Source organism: Protomyctophum parallelum (assembly GCF_964188405.1).
Source record: "Protomyctophum parallelum genome assembly, chromosome: 4".
Lineage (NCBI taxonomy): Eukaryota > Metazoa > Chordata > Actinopteri > Myctophiformes > Myctophidae > Protomyctophum > Protomyctophum parallelum.
The window spans coordinates 28,937,888-28,953,738 of NC_139700.1; the positions used below are offsets into that span (position 1 = coordinate 28,937,888).

At 43.9% G+C, this 15,851-nt stretch overlaps 1 protein-coding gene across 5 annotated transcripts in view; it reads left to right on the plus strand.

The window, feature by feature from the left end:
* The window catches only part of dusp8a (dual specificity phosphatase 8a), a 103,170-nt gene that overhangs the window by 32,990 nt on the left and 54,329 nt on the right, over positions 1-15,851 (plus strand). For 4 of the 5 annotated variants that reach the window (XR_014569156.1, XM_083763339.1, XM_083763340.1 and 1 more), the window contains exon 3: positions 12,863-13,001. Coding sequence is in view for 4 of the 5 variants with exons in the window: in XM_083763339.1 (XP_083619465.1) it covers positions 12,863-13,001 (139 nt within the window). In the remaining variant the exon portion in view is untranslated. Of the gene's footprint in view, positions 1-8,284; positions 8,361-12,862; positions 13,002-15,851 lie in introns of those variants that run through there. The other variant, XM_083763343.1, reaches the window with a different exon arrangement.

Consider the following 15,851-nt stretch of genomic DNA (forward strand, 5'->3'; position numbering starts at 1 on the left):
GTGTCGGAAATCGGAATGAGTTAAGCATGATTTATACTTAGTTGCGTACCAAAGTGTCATGCACCGAGAAGCCTCGTGAGCTTGCATATCTGCTATTTTTAGGGTTTATAGACTTACGGTTTAAAATGGAAAAATTTATTAAAGATGTGATTCATAAAATCTGTCGTAAAATGTTGCTGCGTGCGTGCGTGTATTGGACATGGATGTGAGATATGACACAGAGAGGAGAAGACAGGGTGATGAAAAGCCCTGACGCCTGTGTGCATGTGGTGCAGCGTGAGGTCATCGACGGTCACTTGAGTGACCGCGCGGGGGGGGTAGTGTCACCTGATCTTGTCCCCCCCCACTCACACGAGCGATAAGACACAGCCTTTGACCCGATGTACGCACACACACACACGCACACACGCACACACATACGCACAGATCTGCACAAATAGAAGATCTACAGGCTTGTAGATCTACTATTTTCAGCAAGTGATCTGCCATTATGACGGCATCAAGGCCTGACAAGATTTTAGATTTTTTTTTTTTTTTTTTTTATTTCGATGTCAGGCCTAAATTGGTTAAAGTATAAATCCGTCTTTAGAAAGTGCATTCCGGGCCCAGGCCGTAGCGTAACGGTCTGGGCACCGGACTGGTGATCCAGTCGCGGTGTGCCGCGGGTTCGACTCCCGGACCCGACACGGCCTTTACCGCATGTCATCCCCCCATCTCTCTCCCGTTTCCTGTCAGCCTACTTTCTATCCCTTAAAAAAAATAATCAATAAAGGCGTAAGCCGCAAAAAAATATCTTAAAAAAAAAAAAAAAAAAGAAAGTGCATTCCGTACAAAAAAAAAGAAAGTGCATTCCGTACAAAGAAAGTGCATTCCGCAGCACTCGTGTCCCGTGTGGTCGGTGGAGTACGGAGACCCCATTAAAGGTGACCCGGCCAGAGAGTGTTTTCCCAAATGTGGGTGAAATTAGCGCTTTCTTTCTTTCTGCTGATACGGTTGCATTGTGTCACAGGCCGGCTCCCTGCACACTACCACAGCAGTACTAGTAGTGTATTATCTACCACAGCAGTACTAGTAGTGTATTATCTACCACAGCAGTACTATAGTGTATTATCTACCACAGCAGTACTAGTAGTGTATTATCTACCACAGCAGTACTAGTAGTGTATTATCTACCACAGCAGTACTAGTAGTGTATTATCTACCACAGCAGTACTAGTAGTGTATTATCTACTACAGCAGTACTAGTAGTGTATTATCTACTACAGCAGTACTAGTAGTGTATTATCTACCACAGCAGTACTAGTAGTGTATTATCTACCACAGCAGTACTAGTAGTGTATTATCTACCACAGCAGTACTAGTAGTGTATTATCTACCACAGCAGTACTATAGTGTATTATCTACCACAGCAGTACTAGTAGTGTATTATCTACTACAGCAGTACTAGTAGTGTATTATCTACTACAGCAGTACTAGTAGTGTATTATCTACTACAGCAGTACTAGTAGTGTATTATCTACTACAGCAGTACTATAGTGTATTATCTACTACAGCAGTACTATAGTGTATTATCTACTACAGCAGTACTAGTAGTGTATTATCTACTACAGCAGTACTAGTAGTGTATTATCTACTACAGCAGTACTAGTAGTGTATTATCTACCACAGCAGTACTAGTAGTGTATTATCTACTACAGCAGTACTAGTAGTGTATTATCTACTACAGCAGTACTAGTAGTGTATTATCTACCACAGCAGTACTAGTAGTGTATTATCTACCACAGCAGTACTAGTAGTGTATTATCTACCACAGCAGTACTATAGTGTATTATCTACCACAGCAGTACTAGTAGTGTATTATCTACTACAGCAGTACTAGTAGTGTATTATCTACCACAGCAGTACTAGTAGTGTATTATCTACTACAGCAGTACTAGTAGTGTATTATCTACCACAGCAGTACTAGTAGTGTATTATCTACCACAGCAGTACTAGTAGTGTATTATCTACCACAGCAGTACTATAGTGTATTATCTACCACAGCAGTACTAGTAGTGTATTATCTACTACAGCAGTACTAGTAGTGTATTATCTACTACAGCAGTACTAGTAGTGTATTATCTACTACAGCAGTACTATAGTGTATTATCTACTACAGCAGTACTATAGTGTATTATCTACTACAGCAGTACTAGTAGTGTATTATCTACTACAGCAGTACTAGTAGTGTATTATCTACTACAGCAGTACTAGTAGTGTATTATCTACCACAGCAGTACTAGTAGTGTATTATCTACTACAGCAGTACTAGTAGTGTATTATCTACCACAGCAGTACTAGTAGTGTATTATCTACCACAGCAGTACTAGTAGTGTATTATCTACCACAGCAGTACTATAGTGTATTATCTACCACAGCAGTACTATAGTGTATTATCTACCACAGCAGTACTATAGTGTATTATCTACTACAGCAGTACTAGTAGTGTATTATCTACCACAGCAGTACTAGTAGTGTATTATCTACCACAGCAGTACTATAGTGTATTATCTACTACAGCAGTACTATAGTGTATTATCTACTACAGCAGTACTAGTAGTGTATTATCTACTACAGCAGTACTAGTAGTGTATTATCTACTACAGCAGTACTAGTAGTGTATTATCTACCACAGCAGTACTAGTAGTGTATTATCTACTACAGCAGTACTAGTAGTGTATTATCTACCACAGCAGTACTAGTAGTGTATTATCTACCACAGCAGTACTAGTAGTGTATTATCTACCACAGCAGTACTATAGTGTATTATCTACCACAGCAGTACTATAGTGTATTATCTACTACAGCAGTACTAGTAGTGTATTATCTACTACAGCAGTACTAGTAGTGTATTATCTACTACAGCAGTACTATAGTGTATTATCTACTACAGCAGTACTAGTAGTGTATTATCTACTACAGCAGTACTATAGTGTATTATCTACTACAGCAGTACTAGTAGTGTATTATCTACCACAGCAGTACTATAGTGTATTATCTACCACAGCAGTACTAGTAGTGTATTATCTACTACAGCAGTACTAGTAGTGTATTATCTACTACAGCAGTACTAGTAGTGTATTATCTACTACAGCAGTACTAGTAGTGTATTATCTACTACAGCAGTACTATAGTGTATTATCTACTACAGCAGTACTATAGTGTATTATCTACTACAGCAGTACTAGTAGTGTATTATCTACTACAGCAGTACTAGTAGTGTATTATCTACTACAGCAGTACTATAGTGTATTATCTACCACAGCAGTACTATAGTGTATTATCTACTACAGCAGTACTAGTAGTGTATTATCTACCACAGCAGTACTAGTAGTGTATTATCTACCACAGCAGTACTATAGTGTATTATCTACTACAGCAGTACTATAGTGTATTATCTACTACAGCAGTACTAGTAGTGTATTATCTACTACAGCAGTACTAGTAGTGTATTATCTACTACAGCAGTACTAGTAGTGTATTATCTACCACAGCAGTACTAGTAGTGTATTATCTACTACAGCAGTACTAGTAGTGTATTATCTACCACAGCAGTACTAGTAGTGTATTATCTACCACAGCAGTACTAGTAGTGTATTATCTACCACAGCAGTACTATAGTGTATTATCTACCACAGCAGTACTATAGTGTATTATCTACTACAGCAGTACTAGTAGTGTATTATCTACTACAGCAGTACTAGTAGTGTATTATCTACTACAGCAGTACTATAGTGTATTATCTACTACAGCAGTACTAGTAGTGTATTATCTACCACAGCAGTACTATAGTGTATTATCTACCACAGCAGTACTAGTAGTGTATTATCTACTACAGCAGTACTAGTAGTGTATTATCTACTACAGCAGTACTAGTAGTGTATTATCTACTACAGCAGTACTAGTAGTGTATTATCTACTACAGCAGTACTATAGTGTATTATCTACTACAGCAGTACTATAGTGTATTATCTACTACAGCAGTACTAGTAGTGTATTATCTACTACAGCAGTACTAGTAGTGTATTATCTACTACAGCAGTACTATAGTGTATTATCTACTACAGCAGTACTAGTAGTGTATTATCTACTACAGCAGTACTAGTAGTGTATTATCTACTACAGCAGTACTAGTAGTGTATTATCTACCACAGCAGTACTAGTAGTGTATTATCTACTACAGCAGTACTATAGTGTATTATCTACTACAGCAGTACTAGTAGTGTATTATCTACTAAAGCAGTACTAGTAGTGTATTATCTACTACAGCAGTACTATAGTGTATTATCTACTACAGCAGTACTAGTAGTGTATTATCTACTACAGCAGTACTAGTAGTGTATTATCTACTACAGCAGTACTAGTAGTGTATTATCTACTACAGCAGTACTAGTAGTGTATTATCTACCACAGCAGTACTAGTAGTGTATTATCTACTACAGCAGTACTAGTAGTGTATTATCTACCACAGCAGTACTAGTAGTGTATTATGGTGTGGTGCGGCGCAGCACTCTGTGTCGTTGTCCACCGGTCGGTCAGTAAGCGTTGTTGCCGAGGTCAGGGAAAACCCTGCCGTCACTTCCTCTGTACGCTATAGGAGAGAGAGGGGTACTGCGTTTCATAACCAAACCATCTGTCATCTACTGTATGTTTCAGTGTGCGTGTGTGTCTATTGTGAGCTCACTATTCAAACTAAGACTCATGTCCCGTTTTGCAACGGGCTTAATTTTTTTCCCCTTTCATCCCCTTGTGGGACAATAAAGTATATCTCATCATCTCATCAGTGGAGGCGGTAACGATAGCAAAGATAAATCTCACTTTGTGTCCCTTCTCTCTCTCTCTCTCTCTCTCTCTCATTTCCTTCCATCCATTTCATTGTCTTCTTTTCAGTACATACATTGCACATACTACAACTACACGCTTTCACTTTTCCCTCTCACTGTATTGGCGTAGAGAGGCGAGGATGAATGATTTGACTACTCCTTGTTTACAGCATGCTGTGATGGATGGCCAGCCTTCACATCCTGCTTCCTCTCATCCGCTGCTCTGTTTCTTTCCTCTCCTTGTGCTATTCCCTCAGGTCACCTGCATTGTGCATGCACACGCACACACACACACACACACACACACACACACACACACACACACACACACACACACACACACACACACACAGCGTGTGTAGTGTGAGCGTTTGTGTTGCTGCATGCTGTAGTGCTGCAGTATAAGGAGGGCTGCATGCTGTTCCATGCGACTGCTGCAGTCTGGCATGCATGCAGCTCCACTCTCAGCCAGGTCGCCCACCTCTAGAGCAGTGCAGCACTGCACTGTACTGAGGCAAAGCACTGCACTGTACTGAGGCAAAGCACTGCACTGTACTGAGGCAAAGCACTGCACTGTACTGAGGCAAAGCACTGCACTGTACTGAGGCAAAGCACTGCACTGTACTGAGGCAAAGCACTGCACTGTACTGAGGCAAAGCACTGCACTGTACTGAGGCAAAGCACTGCACTGTACTGAGGCAAAGCACTGCACTGTACTGAGGCAAAGCACTGCACTGTACTGAGGCACAGCACTGCACTGTACTGAGGCACTGTAATGAGGCAAAGCACTGCACTGTACTGAGGCAAAGCACTGTACTGTACTGAGGCACAGCACTGCACTGTACTGAGGCAAAGCACTGTACTGTACTGAGGCACAGCACTGTACTGTACTGAGGCAAAGCACTGTACTGTACTGAGGCACAGCACTGTACTGTACTGAGGCACAGCACTGCACTGTACTGAGGCAAAGCACTGTACTGTACTGAGGCACAGAACTGTACTGTACTGAGGCAAAGCACTGCACTGTACTGAGGCACAGCACTGCACTGTACTGAGGCAAAGCACTGCACTGTACTGAGGCACAGCACTGCACTGTACTGAGGCACAGCACTGCACTGTACTGAGGCACAGCACTGCACTGTACTGAGGCAAAGCACTGTACTGTACTGAGGCACAGCACTGTACTGTACTGAGGCAAAGCACTGTACTGTACTGAGGCACAGCACTGTACTGTACTGAGGCACAGCACTGCACTGTACTGAGGCAAAGCACTGTACTGTACTGAGGCACAGAACTGTACTGTACTGAGGCAAAGCACTGCACTGTACTGAGGCACAGCACTGTACTGTACTGAGGCAAAGCACTGCACTGTACTGAGGCACAGAACTGTACTGTACTGAGGCAAAGCACTGCACTGTACTGAGGCACATAACTGTACTGTACTGAGGCAAAGCACTGCACTGTACTGAGGCACAGAACTGCACTGTACTGAGGCAAAGCACTGCACTGTACTGAGGCACAGAACTGCACTGTACTGAGGCACAGAACTGTACTGTACTGAGGCAAAGCACTGTACTGTACTGAGGCACAGAACTGTACTGTACTGAGGCAAAGCACTGCACTGTACTGAGGCACAGAACTGTACTGTACTGAGGCAAAGCACTGCACTGTACTGAGGCACATAACTGTACTGTACTGAGGCAAAGCACTGCACTGTACTGAGGCACAGAACTGCACTGTACTGAGGCAAAGCACTGCACTGTACTGAGGCACAGAACTGCACTGTACTGAGGCAAAGCACTGCACTATACTGAGGCAAAGCACTGCACTGTACTGAGGCACAGCACATAGAGTCAGAGTCATGGTCGTGAGCCCATATATAAAAATGGGTCCCGTCTCGGGACCCATTTTTATATATGGGCTCACGACTCACGAGTAAATATCAAAACATTTAAAAAGAAACTCCACTACATTTATTATAAACTATAGTTACTAGTTACTTTGTAGATTCATTCAATATTATTGTTATTACAAAACATACATTAACCACATCAGCCCAATATACATTTCAGCCATGCATTTGAAAATAGCTTTATATATTTCTGCATAATGAGTAGTACTTTTACTTTTGGTACTTTAAGTACATTTCTATTTTCTATATTGCAGTATTGATACTTTTACTGGACCACTTTTATATACTATTTTACAACTACTTTTATTTACTTGTATTGAAACATTTGAGTGCTTTTTCCACCACTGGTGAAATATGGTACGAAACACAACCACCAGTCCAGCGACTCTCTCTCTCTCTCTCTCTCTCTCTCTCTCTCTCTCTCTCTCTCTCTCTCTCTCTCTCTCTCTCTCTCTCTCTCTCTCTCTCTCTCTCTCTCATTGCTCCACTCTATCAACTGCTCTATATTTACTGTAGCCCTTGGGAAGTTTGATTTCAGCCGTGCAATGCAAAGCCTGTTGTATCAGTCCGCTGGAATGTTGTACTGCAATGTGTGTGTGCCACTGTGTGGTGTGTGTATAGTATATAGTGGTGGAATGTATAACAACATTCTTTTAATACTGCATTCTTTTAAATACTTGAGTATTTCCAATTTCCAATACATTTTACTTCTACTGAATACTGTACTTTTACTCCACAACATTTATTTAAGCTTTAGTTACTTTGTAGATTTTGATTGTTATTACAGAACATACATCAAGCCCCATATAGTATACATTTCGGCCATTTGAAAATAGCTGATCTAGAAGCTCACAATGCGTTACGATGTGACGCATTGTGAGCTTACGGATCTGCTATTTTAAACATATTTGTATACATTTGAAAACTTGAAATGGGACATTCTGCACAATGAGTACTTTTACTGTTAGTACTTCAAGTACATTTTGATATCTAGTACTTTTGCACTTTTACTCAAGTACATTCTGAATTCCGGACTTCTGCTTGTAACAGAGTACTTCTACACTGCAGTATTGATACTACAAAATGGGAGTACGTTTTCCACCACAGGTACACAGTGTTGTTTAAAGTTACTTTTAAAAAGTAATTAGTTATAGTTATAGTTACTACTAGTCTGAAAAAGTAACTAAATTATGAAAGTAACTAGTTACTTTATACAAAAAATAAAGGTTTTAAAATAATATGATTTTCAAATTCAGACACATTGTTTTCAAGGAACAAATATTCCCTTATGTCACTGGTCCCGTTGTGGTTTGTTTTAAGCTCTACTCGAATAGAACACTTATGCCAATAGTACAATATCCAAAATCTCTAATGAGTCTAATGAGACAGGCCTAAAGTAATTCCTCTATGTTACCCTATGTTGACCAATCATCATCATTATGATGACGTTATGCCCTGTGGAAGCCACTTTCTCATGTGGAATGTGTTTCACTCTGGGAGCGCACTCAGCGCACCATGTCAGTTTACATGACAGACTCCGCACTGGCAGGAGAAGGAGACGGTTCTTTTGGATTACATTACATAACGTGGGTAACTATAATAACTCATCCATTGAAAACACAGTAACTATAATGGCGTTTCTAGTATCTGTGTATTTGTTTTGAGTTTTTTCCCCCTTCTGGGGGTCCCTGTATGGCACAAGACATTTTCAGATGTGGGTCTACACAGAAAACAGGAGGTGTTAGAAACGGACTCTGTCTCTCTCTAGCCACCTGCATGCAGCGTGTGACCTTGTCCTTGTCACCTGCATCATGGCTCTGTGCCAAGACACTCTGATAGTGCAGCTGCTTTGTTAAGCGGAAACACAATCAGACAGACAAAGACATGCTGTACACAATGTACACGTCTAGGGCATGGTAAGTAGGGTAACGCTGCTAACGCACACGCACGCATATGTGCAGATTGTGCGCACACACACATGCACGCACACACACTATACCTGCCGGGACAACAACATGTGAGGAACTACACTTTTATGAATGTTTGGTTTTGCCATTTTAACAATAACCTTAAAGCCAAAAGTTGCCGATCTACAAGATAATTATTAGTCCCCCTCCTCCTTTTACAAGCAGGAATTGTGTGAAGAGAAAGGGGAGTGGAGATAGTTAAACAACGCTCGGTCGTTTTGCAGTTTTAGCTGTAGCAGTTTTAGCTGTAGCAAGCTCATCTGTATCTTCATGTTGCTGAGCTTCCATTGAACATGAATGGTAGACTGTAGATTTGTAAATACCTGTGTGACCGCAGAATTACGCTAGAAGGTCCTGGGTTCAATTCCCGCTGGGGACGCTGTGGGCACTGGCGGCGTGTTCCCTCCTCCGCGTCATCAGTGCCCATACCCGAGGCGGGGGTTGGCGATAGGGCCTTTCTGTGTGGAGTTTGCATGTTCTCCCCGTGTCCCCTAGGGTAGATACCCTCACAAAAACATGCCGTAATCCTGGTCTCTAAAACTACCTCCCCCTGGCCTGAGTACTGGCCTGATGGAGGGGAAAAATATATATATAAAAAAAATAAAAAAATAACCGTACAACATTACACTATATATTACACTATATTAACACTTTTTTCTATTTCCCAAATTGTACTTGTGGGGACAGGCGGCTCCCCCCCCCCCCCCCACACACACACACACACACACACACACACACACACACGCACACACACACAAACACCCAAACGCCCTCAATGCTCACCGCTGCATGTCATTGAGACAGAGCTGAGGTTGCATTGTGTGAGGCTGCTCCAGACGGCTCTGTTGTAGAGAGAGCAGCTTTGCCCGGAAGCTAGAGGGTGATTGAAGACGTGATGGTGAAAGGGGAATGGGGGGGGGGGGGATCGGGGGCTTGGGATGGAGGAATATAATGTAAACAAAGAGATGCTCCATTATGTCTTTCTCTCTCTGTAACCCTCCCACCCTGGTCTTGTCCCATCTTCTCCCCCTCCTCCTCCTCCTCCTCCTCCTCACCCCACCATCGTTTATTGTTTCACCTTCACCTGCTTCTCCTCTGCCACTGTCACATCCCCGCGTTGCTCTCTCTCCTCTCCTCTCCTCTCCTCTCCTCTCCTCTCCTCTCCTCTCCTCTCCTCTCCTCTCCTCTCCTCTCCTCTCCTCTCCTCTCCTCTCCTCTCCTCTCCTCTCCTCTCCAGTGATATGGTGATTCATGGCTGCAGCAGTCAGTCGCTGCTTTGGTCACATGACCAAAGCCTGCCTGACAACATGGAGAGCAAACTGGTGCCGGAGCGTTGCAGGCACATGCGCACGCACGCACGACAGACAGACAGACAGACAGACAGACAGACAGACTGATTTTTATGAATGCTATTTAGATTTTTGTGCCATTTATTATTATTATGAGCCTAAACTGAATGATTTGCTGATCTACAAGCTCACAACAAGCATGCACACACACACAGGTGCATGCTCAAATAATTTCCTATTCCATTCCTTGCTGACACCTTCTGACAGTGCACAAACTGCAGCACTACCGTGCACACACACACACACACACACACACACACACACACACACACACACACACACACACACACACACACACACACACACACACACAGCGTGATGGAGACATTTATGCTTTTTATTGACCTGGGTTTTTCATATCTCTTCTACGAGCTACCTTTCTGGAAGGTTTACTGGCACAACAAATAAAACATGAGTTTGACCCGGGTCGTCAGCTGCAGTATTTCCTTCTCGTTAAATCATCTGTTGAGGTTTATGGTTCCCAAAACTTTTCATGTCAAGGACCCCCACAATGATACTCATTAGCCTGCGGACCCCACATTTGAAAATACATGCTAAGGACCCCCATAAGAGAAGGTTTTTACAGCTCTAGGGCCCTCAGTTTGACCTGACTTAGACTACGGCCCCTATTTAATGGCATTTCTATCTCTGGGACCCCAATTTATATACTGTAGTAAAATCTTAACTTTGAGAGTTACAGACCCATAAGGGTACATTCGGTTCCAAACTATCATTTAGGGGACCCCTTGGAACTCCCTCAAGGACACCTAGGGGTCCCCTGGAACCCACTTTGGGAACCACTGGTTTACATTATATAACTCTCTGTTTAGGAAGCGCCTCTCCAAGCGCGTGGTGTCCAGGGATCTGTGGCCTATGTGCGCATGCCGTCTCTGTGTCGTGGAGACCTCATGCCGTCTCTGTGTCGTGGAGACCTCATGCCGTCTCTGTGTCGTGGAGACCTCATGCCGTCTCTGTGTCGTGGAGACATCATGCCGTCTCTGTGTCGTGGAGACCTCATGCCGTCTCTGTGTGGTGGAGACATCATGCCGTCTCTGTGTCGTGGAGACCTCATGCCGTCTCTGTGTCGTGGAGACCTCATGCCGTCTCTGTGTCGTGGAGACCTCATGCCGTCTCTGTGTGGTGGAGACCTCATGCCGTCTCTGTGTCGTGGAGACCTCATGCCGTCTCTGTGTGGTGGAGACCTCATGCCGTCTCTGTGTCGTGGAGACCTCATGCCGTCTCTGTGTGGTGGAGACCTCATGCCGTCTCTGTGTCGTGGAGACCTCATGCCGTCTCTGTGTGGTGGAGACCTCATGCCGTCTCTGTGTCGTGGAGACCTCATGCCGTCTCTGTGTGGTGGAGACATCATGCCGTCTCTGTGTCGTGGAGACCTCATGCCGTCTCTGTGTGGTGGAGACCTCATGCCGTCTCTGTGTCGTGGAGACCTCATGCCGTCTCTGTGTCGTGGAGACCTCATGCCGTCTCTGTGTCGTGGAGACCTCATGCCGTCTCTGTGTCGTGGAGACCTCATGCCGTCTCTGTGTCGTGGAGACCTCATGCCGTCTCTGTGTCGTGGAGACCTCATGCCGTCTCTGTGTCGTGGAGACCTCATGCCGTCTCTGTGTCGTGGAGACATCATGCCGTCTCTGTGTCGTGGAGACCTCATGCCGTCTCTGTGTCGTGGAGACCTCATGCCGTCTCTGTGTCGTGGAGACCTCATGCCGTCTCTGTGTCGTGGAGACCTCAGCTCGTAAACGTGACGCTTCACGCCGCATTTCGAGCTTGCGGATCTGCTATTGATACTTTTGTGATTTCAATACTTTTGTCTGACACTGCATGTGTTGTGATCAACTGGGGCGTTAATTTAAACTTACGAGGCCTGTGCCGTGGCTCAGTGGTCCAGCCACCTTGGCTGGTAATCCAGTCTGGCAGTGTGCCACGGGTTCGACTCCCGATCCCGACGGCCTTTACTGCATGTGACCCCCACCCCCCCACCTCTCTCTCCCCATTTCCTGTCAGCCTCCCCAGCCCTGTCTATCCCTCTATAAAAAGTGAGGGGCGCTCTTATCATCGTACAACATCGTGCATCATCTCATACTGGCCAATCAGAATGCCTGTTCCCTGTTGCCACAAATTTACGTCATATTTGGCGGACATTTGACCTAATTTCTCCTTTCATTGTCGATGGCAAATATGAGACGTGTGGGGACAAGATGGCGTAAATGTTCCCTTCATTGTCAATGGTGTTTAATGTTTGTGTTGCAGACATTTTGTGGAGACAAAAGCTAAGCCACCAAAAAATAAAAAATGCAGATAAGAGGCTTCTGCCCGACAGCAACAATATGAAACTGGGCGGGGAGAGGGCAGAGGGTGGTCCTTGAAATCCAAAACATTGATATTGATTGACTTTCACGGTATTGTGCTCATGTGTTGCGGCCTCTATAGGGCTACACACAACGTCTTCGAACACCGCACGTCAAAACAGCCGCCTCCGTTATTTTCAATGAACCTATCGCACACCGGCGGCGTCCGACGCACGTTCACGCCTCGCCTGACGCTCCGATACGCCACTGTTCTATTTTCCTGGCGTTGCCGCGCGGCAACGCTTGTGCCGCGTCGCTGCACATCCGGTGTGTGATGGGCTTATGCCGGTAAATTATATATTTAGTTTAGTATATTTCCTGGTTTGTTTCTGCCGGCAAGAGGCATAGCTCTGCATTCCAGTGGTTCCATTATCTGTCTGTCTCTCTCTCTCTCTCTGCACTGTGATAGGTGGAGCTGGGCAGGAAGCAGGAAGTGGTGGTGTACGACCAGAGCTCCAAGGAGGCGGGCCACCTGTCCAAAGATGGCTTTGTGCACATCCTGATGGGCAAGCTGGAGGGCACCTTCCACCGAGTGTCCCTGCTCACCGGTACGTCAGCTCTCTCTCTCTCTCTCTCTCTCTCTCTCTCTCTGTGTGTGTGCGTGTCATCAACCATGTTGTGTTTAATTCCCTATATCGTCACCATCAGGCAGAAACTCCATAAATCTCCATAATTTAGGTATAAAAAGTAGCAGATCTGAGCTCGTCGATTTGCTATTTTTTATAGTTTTGAATTGAATATGAATCCTGAAAAGTAACAGTTTTGGACATATGAGGTTTCCATCCAACAGAGTACGACATGCTAGACATCTTGTCTATGCATCATTTTGTGTCTTTGTTGTGGGAGAACAAGTGCAAACTTCTCTGTGATTGGAGTGCTAATGTGTGCCATGGTCATGTCACCTTGTTGCCGGCAGATGTCACTGTCGTGCATTACCCACAACATCCCTTATAATTGTTACATAACAATACTCTTTACCAGTGTTGTTTTTGGCAGCAAATTTAGATTTTAGTTTTACTTTTCAATAGTTTTCATTTAGGTTCAGACACATTTTATGGAATGTTTTGGTGTTAGTCTAGTTTTAGTCGACTAAATATTATAGAATTTTAGTCGACTAATTCTACAGTTTAAATATACTATACTATACCATACTATACTAAAATGTATTTTGGAGGACCTTGATGCCATCGTAATGACTGTTTTTATAGCCGATCTACAAGCTCACAACGCATTGCAGCGCAGCTTGTAGATCTGCTATTTTGTGTGCAGCAAAATGACTTACTGTCTGGATCTCTTGTCCACTTGTCCTTCCTAACATTTTAGTTTTTATTTGTTGACGAAACTGTCAGTATATTTAGTCTTAGTTTTAGTCATCATAGCTTAGTTGTCATTTTTCGTCTTAGTTTTAGTCAACGAAATCAACACTGATCTTTACCCGTGCTAGATTTGGTCAAACTAGCTGAAATTGCAGGTAACTCTGCCTTCAAATTCAAGCAGATGAGCTATGAAAGAATGTTGTTTGGTTTTTTTTTTTTTACAATTCAGCCTCTTTGATTTATCTCTCTTATTAGACTCGAACCCCGCTAAAATTTCATTTTAAAGTGGCAATTTAATGAACAAAATTACCATTTAACCAAACCTGTATACAGCAGTAGGCTACAGTAACTACATCACTATTCACATCTGCAGTGGATGAAGGTGGTCTACTCTTCATCTTGGCTTCATACGCAGTACAGTAGATGTTGGCTTTGTTTGACCTCCACATACGGGACACCCCCGGGCGCAATCCAGTCAGCTTGTAGATCTGCTATTTACCGAGCCCCGACGCACAACCAAGCATAAATGAGGCTTTACAGTTGCAGTTATACCTCTTTCTGACGGAAAGGATCAACGAACGAATGACAGATTGGATCCTATGCTGCCTTATTTACTCCCGGACGGTTAATGGCTTGTCATAGCAGCCATTAAGCACGTTAAGCATTATAATGGAGTTCTAGATGCCTAGTTAGAGAGTTAATAACCCCTTCCCTCTCTCTCTCTCACACACACGCATGTACTGTATGTCTCTCTCACACACACACATGCACACGTACACACGCACACGCTTGCATATTAAACACAAGCGCTACGACAGAGGCTTAAGGATCTGTCGTCGTTGTCACAGAAAGGAAAGTGTAATCTCTGTCCCAGTCAGTCAGGATTGGGAGTATGACCGAGGCATGCTGGGTAGGAACCTCTGCTCGTTCGCCTCTCTCCCCCCCCCCCCCCCCCTCCTGGGAGATTAGTGCGTTTCCATGAGTCATTCACAGGCTCTTATGAAACGGAGGAGGATTGCCTCAAAGCACCCATGGCTCCCTCAATTGAGCATAATTATTATGCTCCATCGCACGAGGGTGTCACTTATATGCCAAAGAAAAGGCCTGATCTGCAACTAAGCTAACAATGCACTGTTATAGCTTGTACTGTAGATCAGCTCTCCTTTTGGCAAGCGACACTTATCGTAGCACAGAGCGCATGATTTAAGCTTCAGCCGCAGACAGAGGGATGCATCGTCGTTGTCGGGCAGAAACCTCTTATCTCCATATTTTATCTTTTTGTGTTAATTAACCCAATCTGCCCCACCTGTTAAACAGAAACGCAGTGCAGTTGCCACTTGCCAGAGGACAATTGAAAGAATAAATAACCGTGGGCTCATCCATGTGCACATCACGTGCACGTCAGAAAAACCTGTTTTTAAATCTGAAAAAAGAAAAAAATATATATAAAAAAAACAACGCAACTTTACGTCTACGAATGCAGCATTTACTACAAGGTGAAAGAAATGCAAATGCCACTCCTTTACTTCCATGCCATACCGGAAGGCAGCGTTCAGGAGAATTGCTTTTTTACCGAAGTCTCCTGAACTTGTTTAGAAATCCATGTCGTTACACCTGCATCTCCACTAGCTAAAGAGTGCTGGTTTTCCCCCCGAAAATAGCTGATCTACAAGCTCTCAACACGTCGCAGCACGACGTGTTGTGAGCTTGTAGGTCTGCTATTTTCGCAATGAAAACATGTGTTATTTGAATTTCCACCCGATAGAAACGACATACAGTACAGCACAGACACACGCACGGACACACACACACGCGCACACACACACACACACACACACACACGCACACACGCACGCGTGCGCGCATGCACGGGCACACACAAAGACGTTTACGATATCTCTTGCACGCACACGGTCTCCCTTTGAAAGCGAGGACTTTCCGGTGCTCAGCTCTTTTTGATTGGTCTACTGCATAGTGCATATATATCCTTCTTAATGAAAGAGCACTCATCAGCTGATTCTCTCCTCCCTTCCGGTCTTTATCTCTCTCTCTTCTCTCTCTCTCAACATCTCCTCAGCAAAA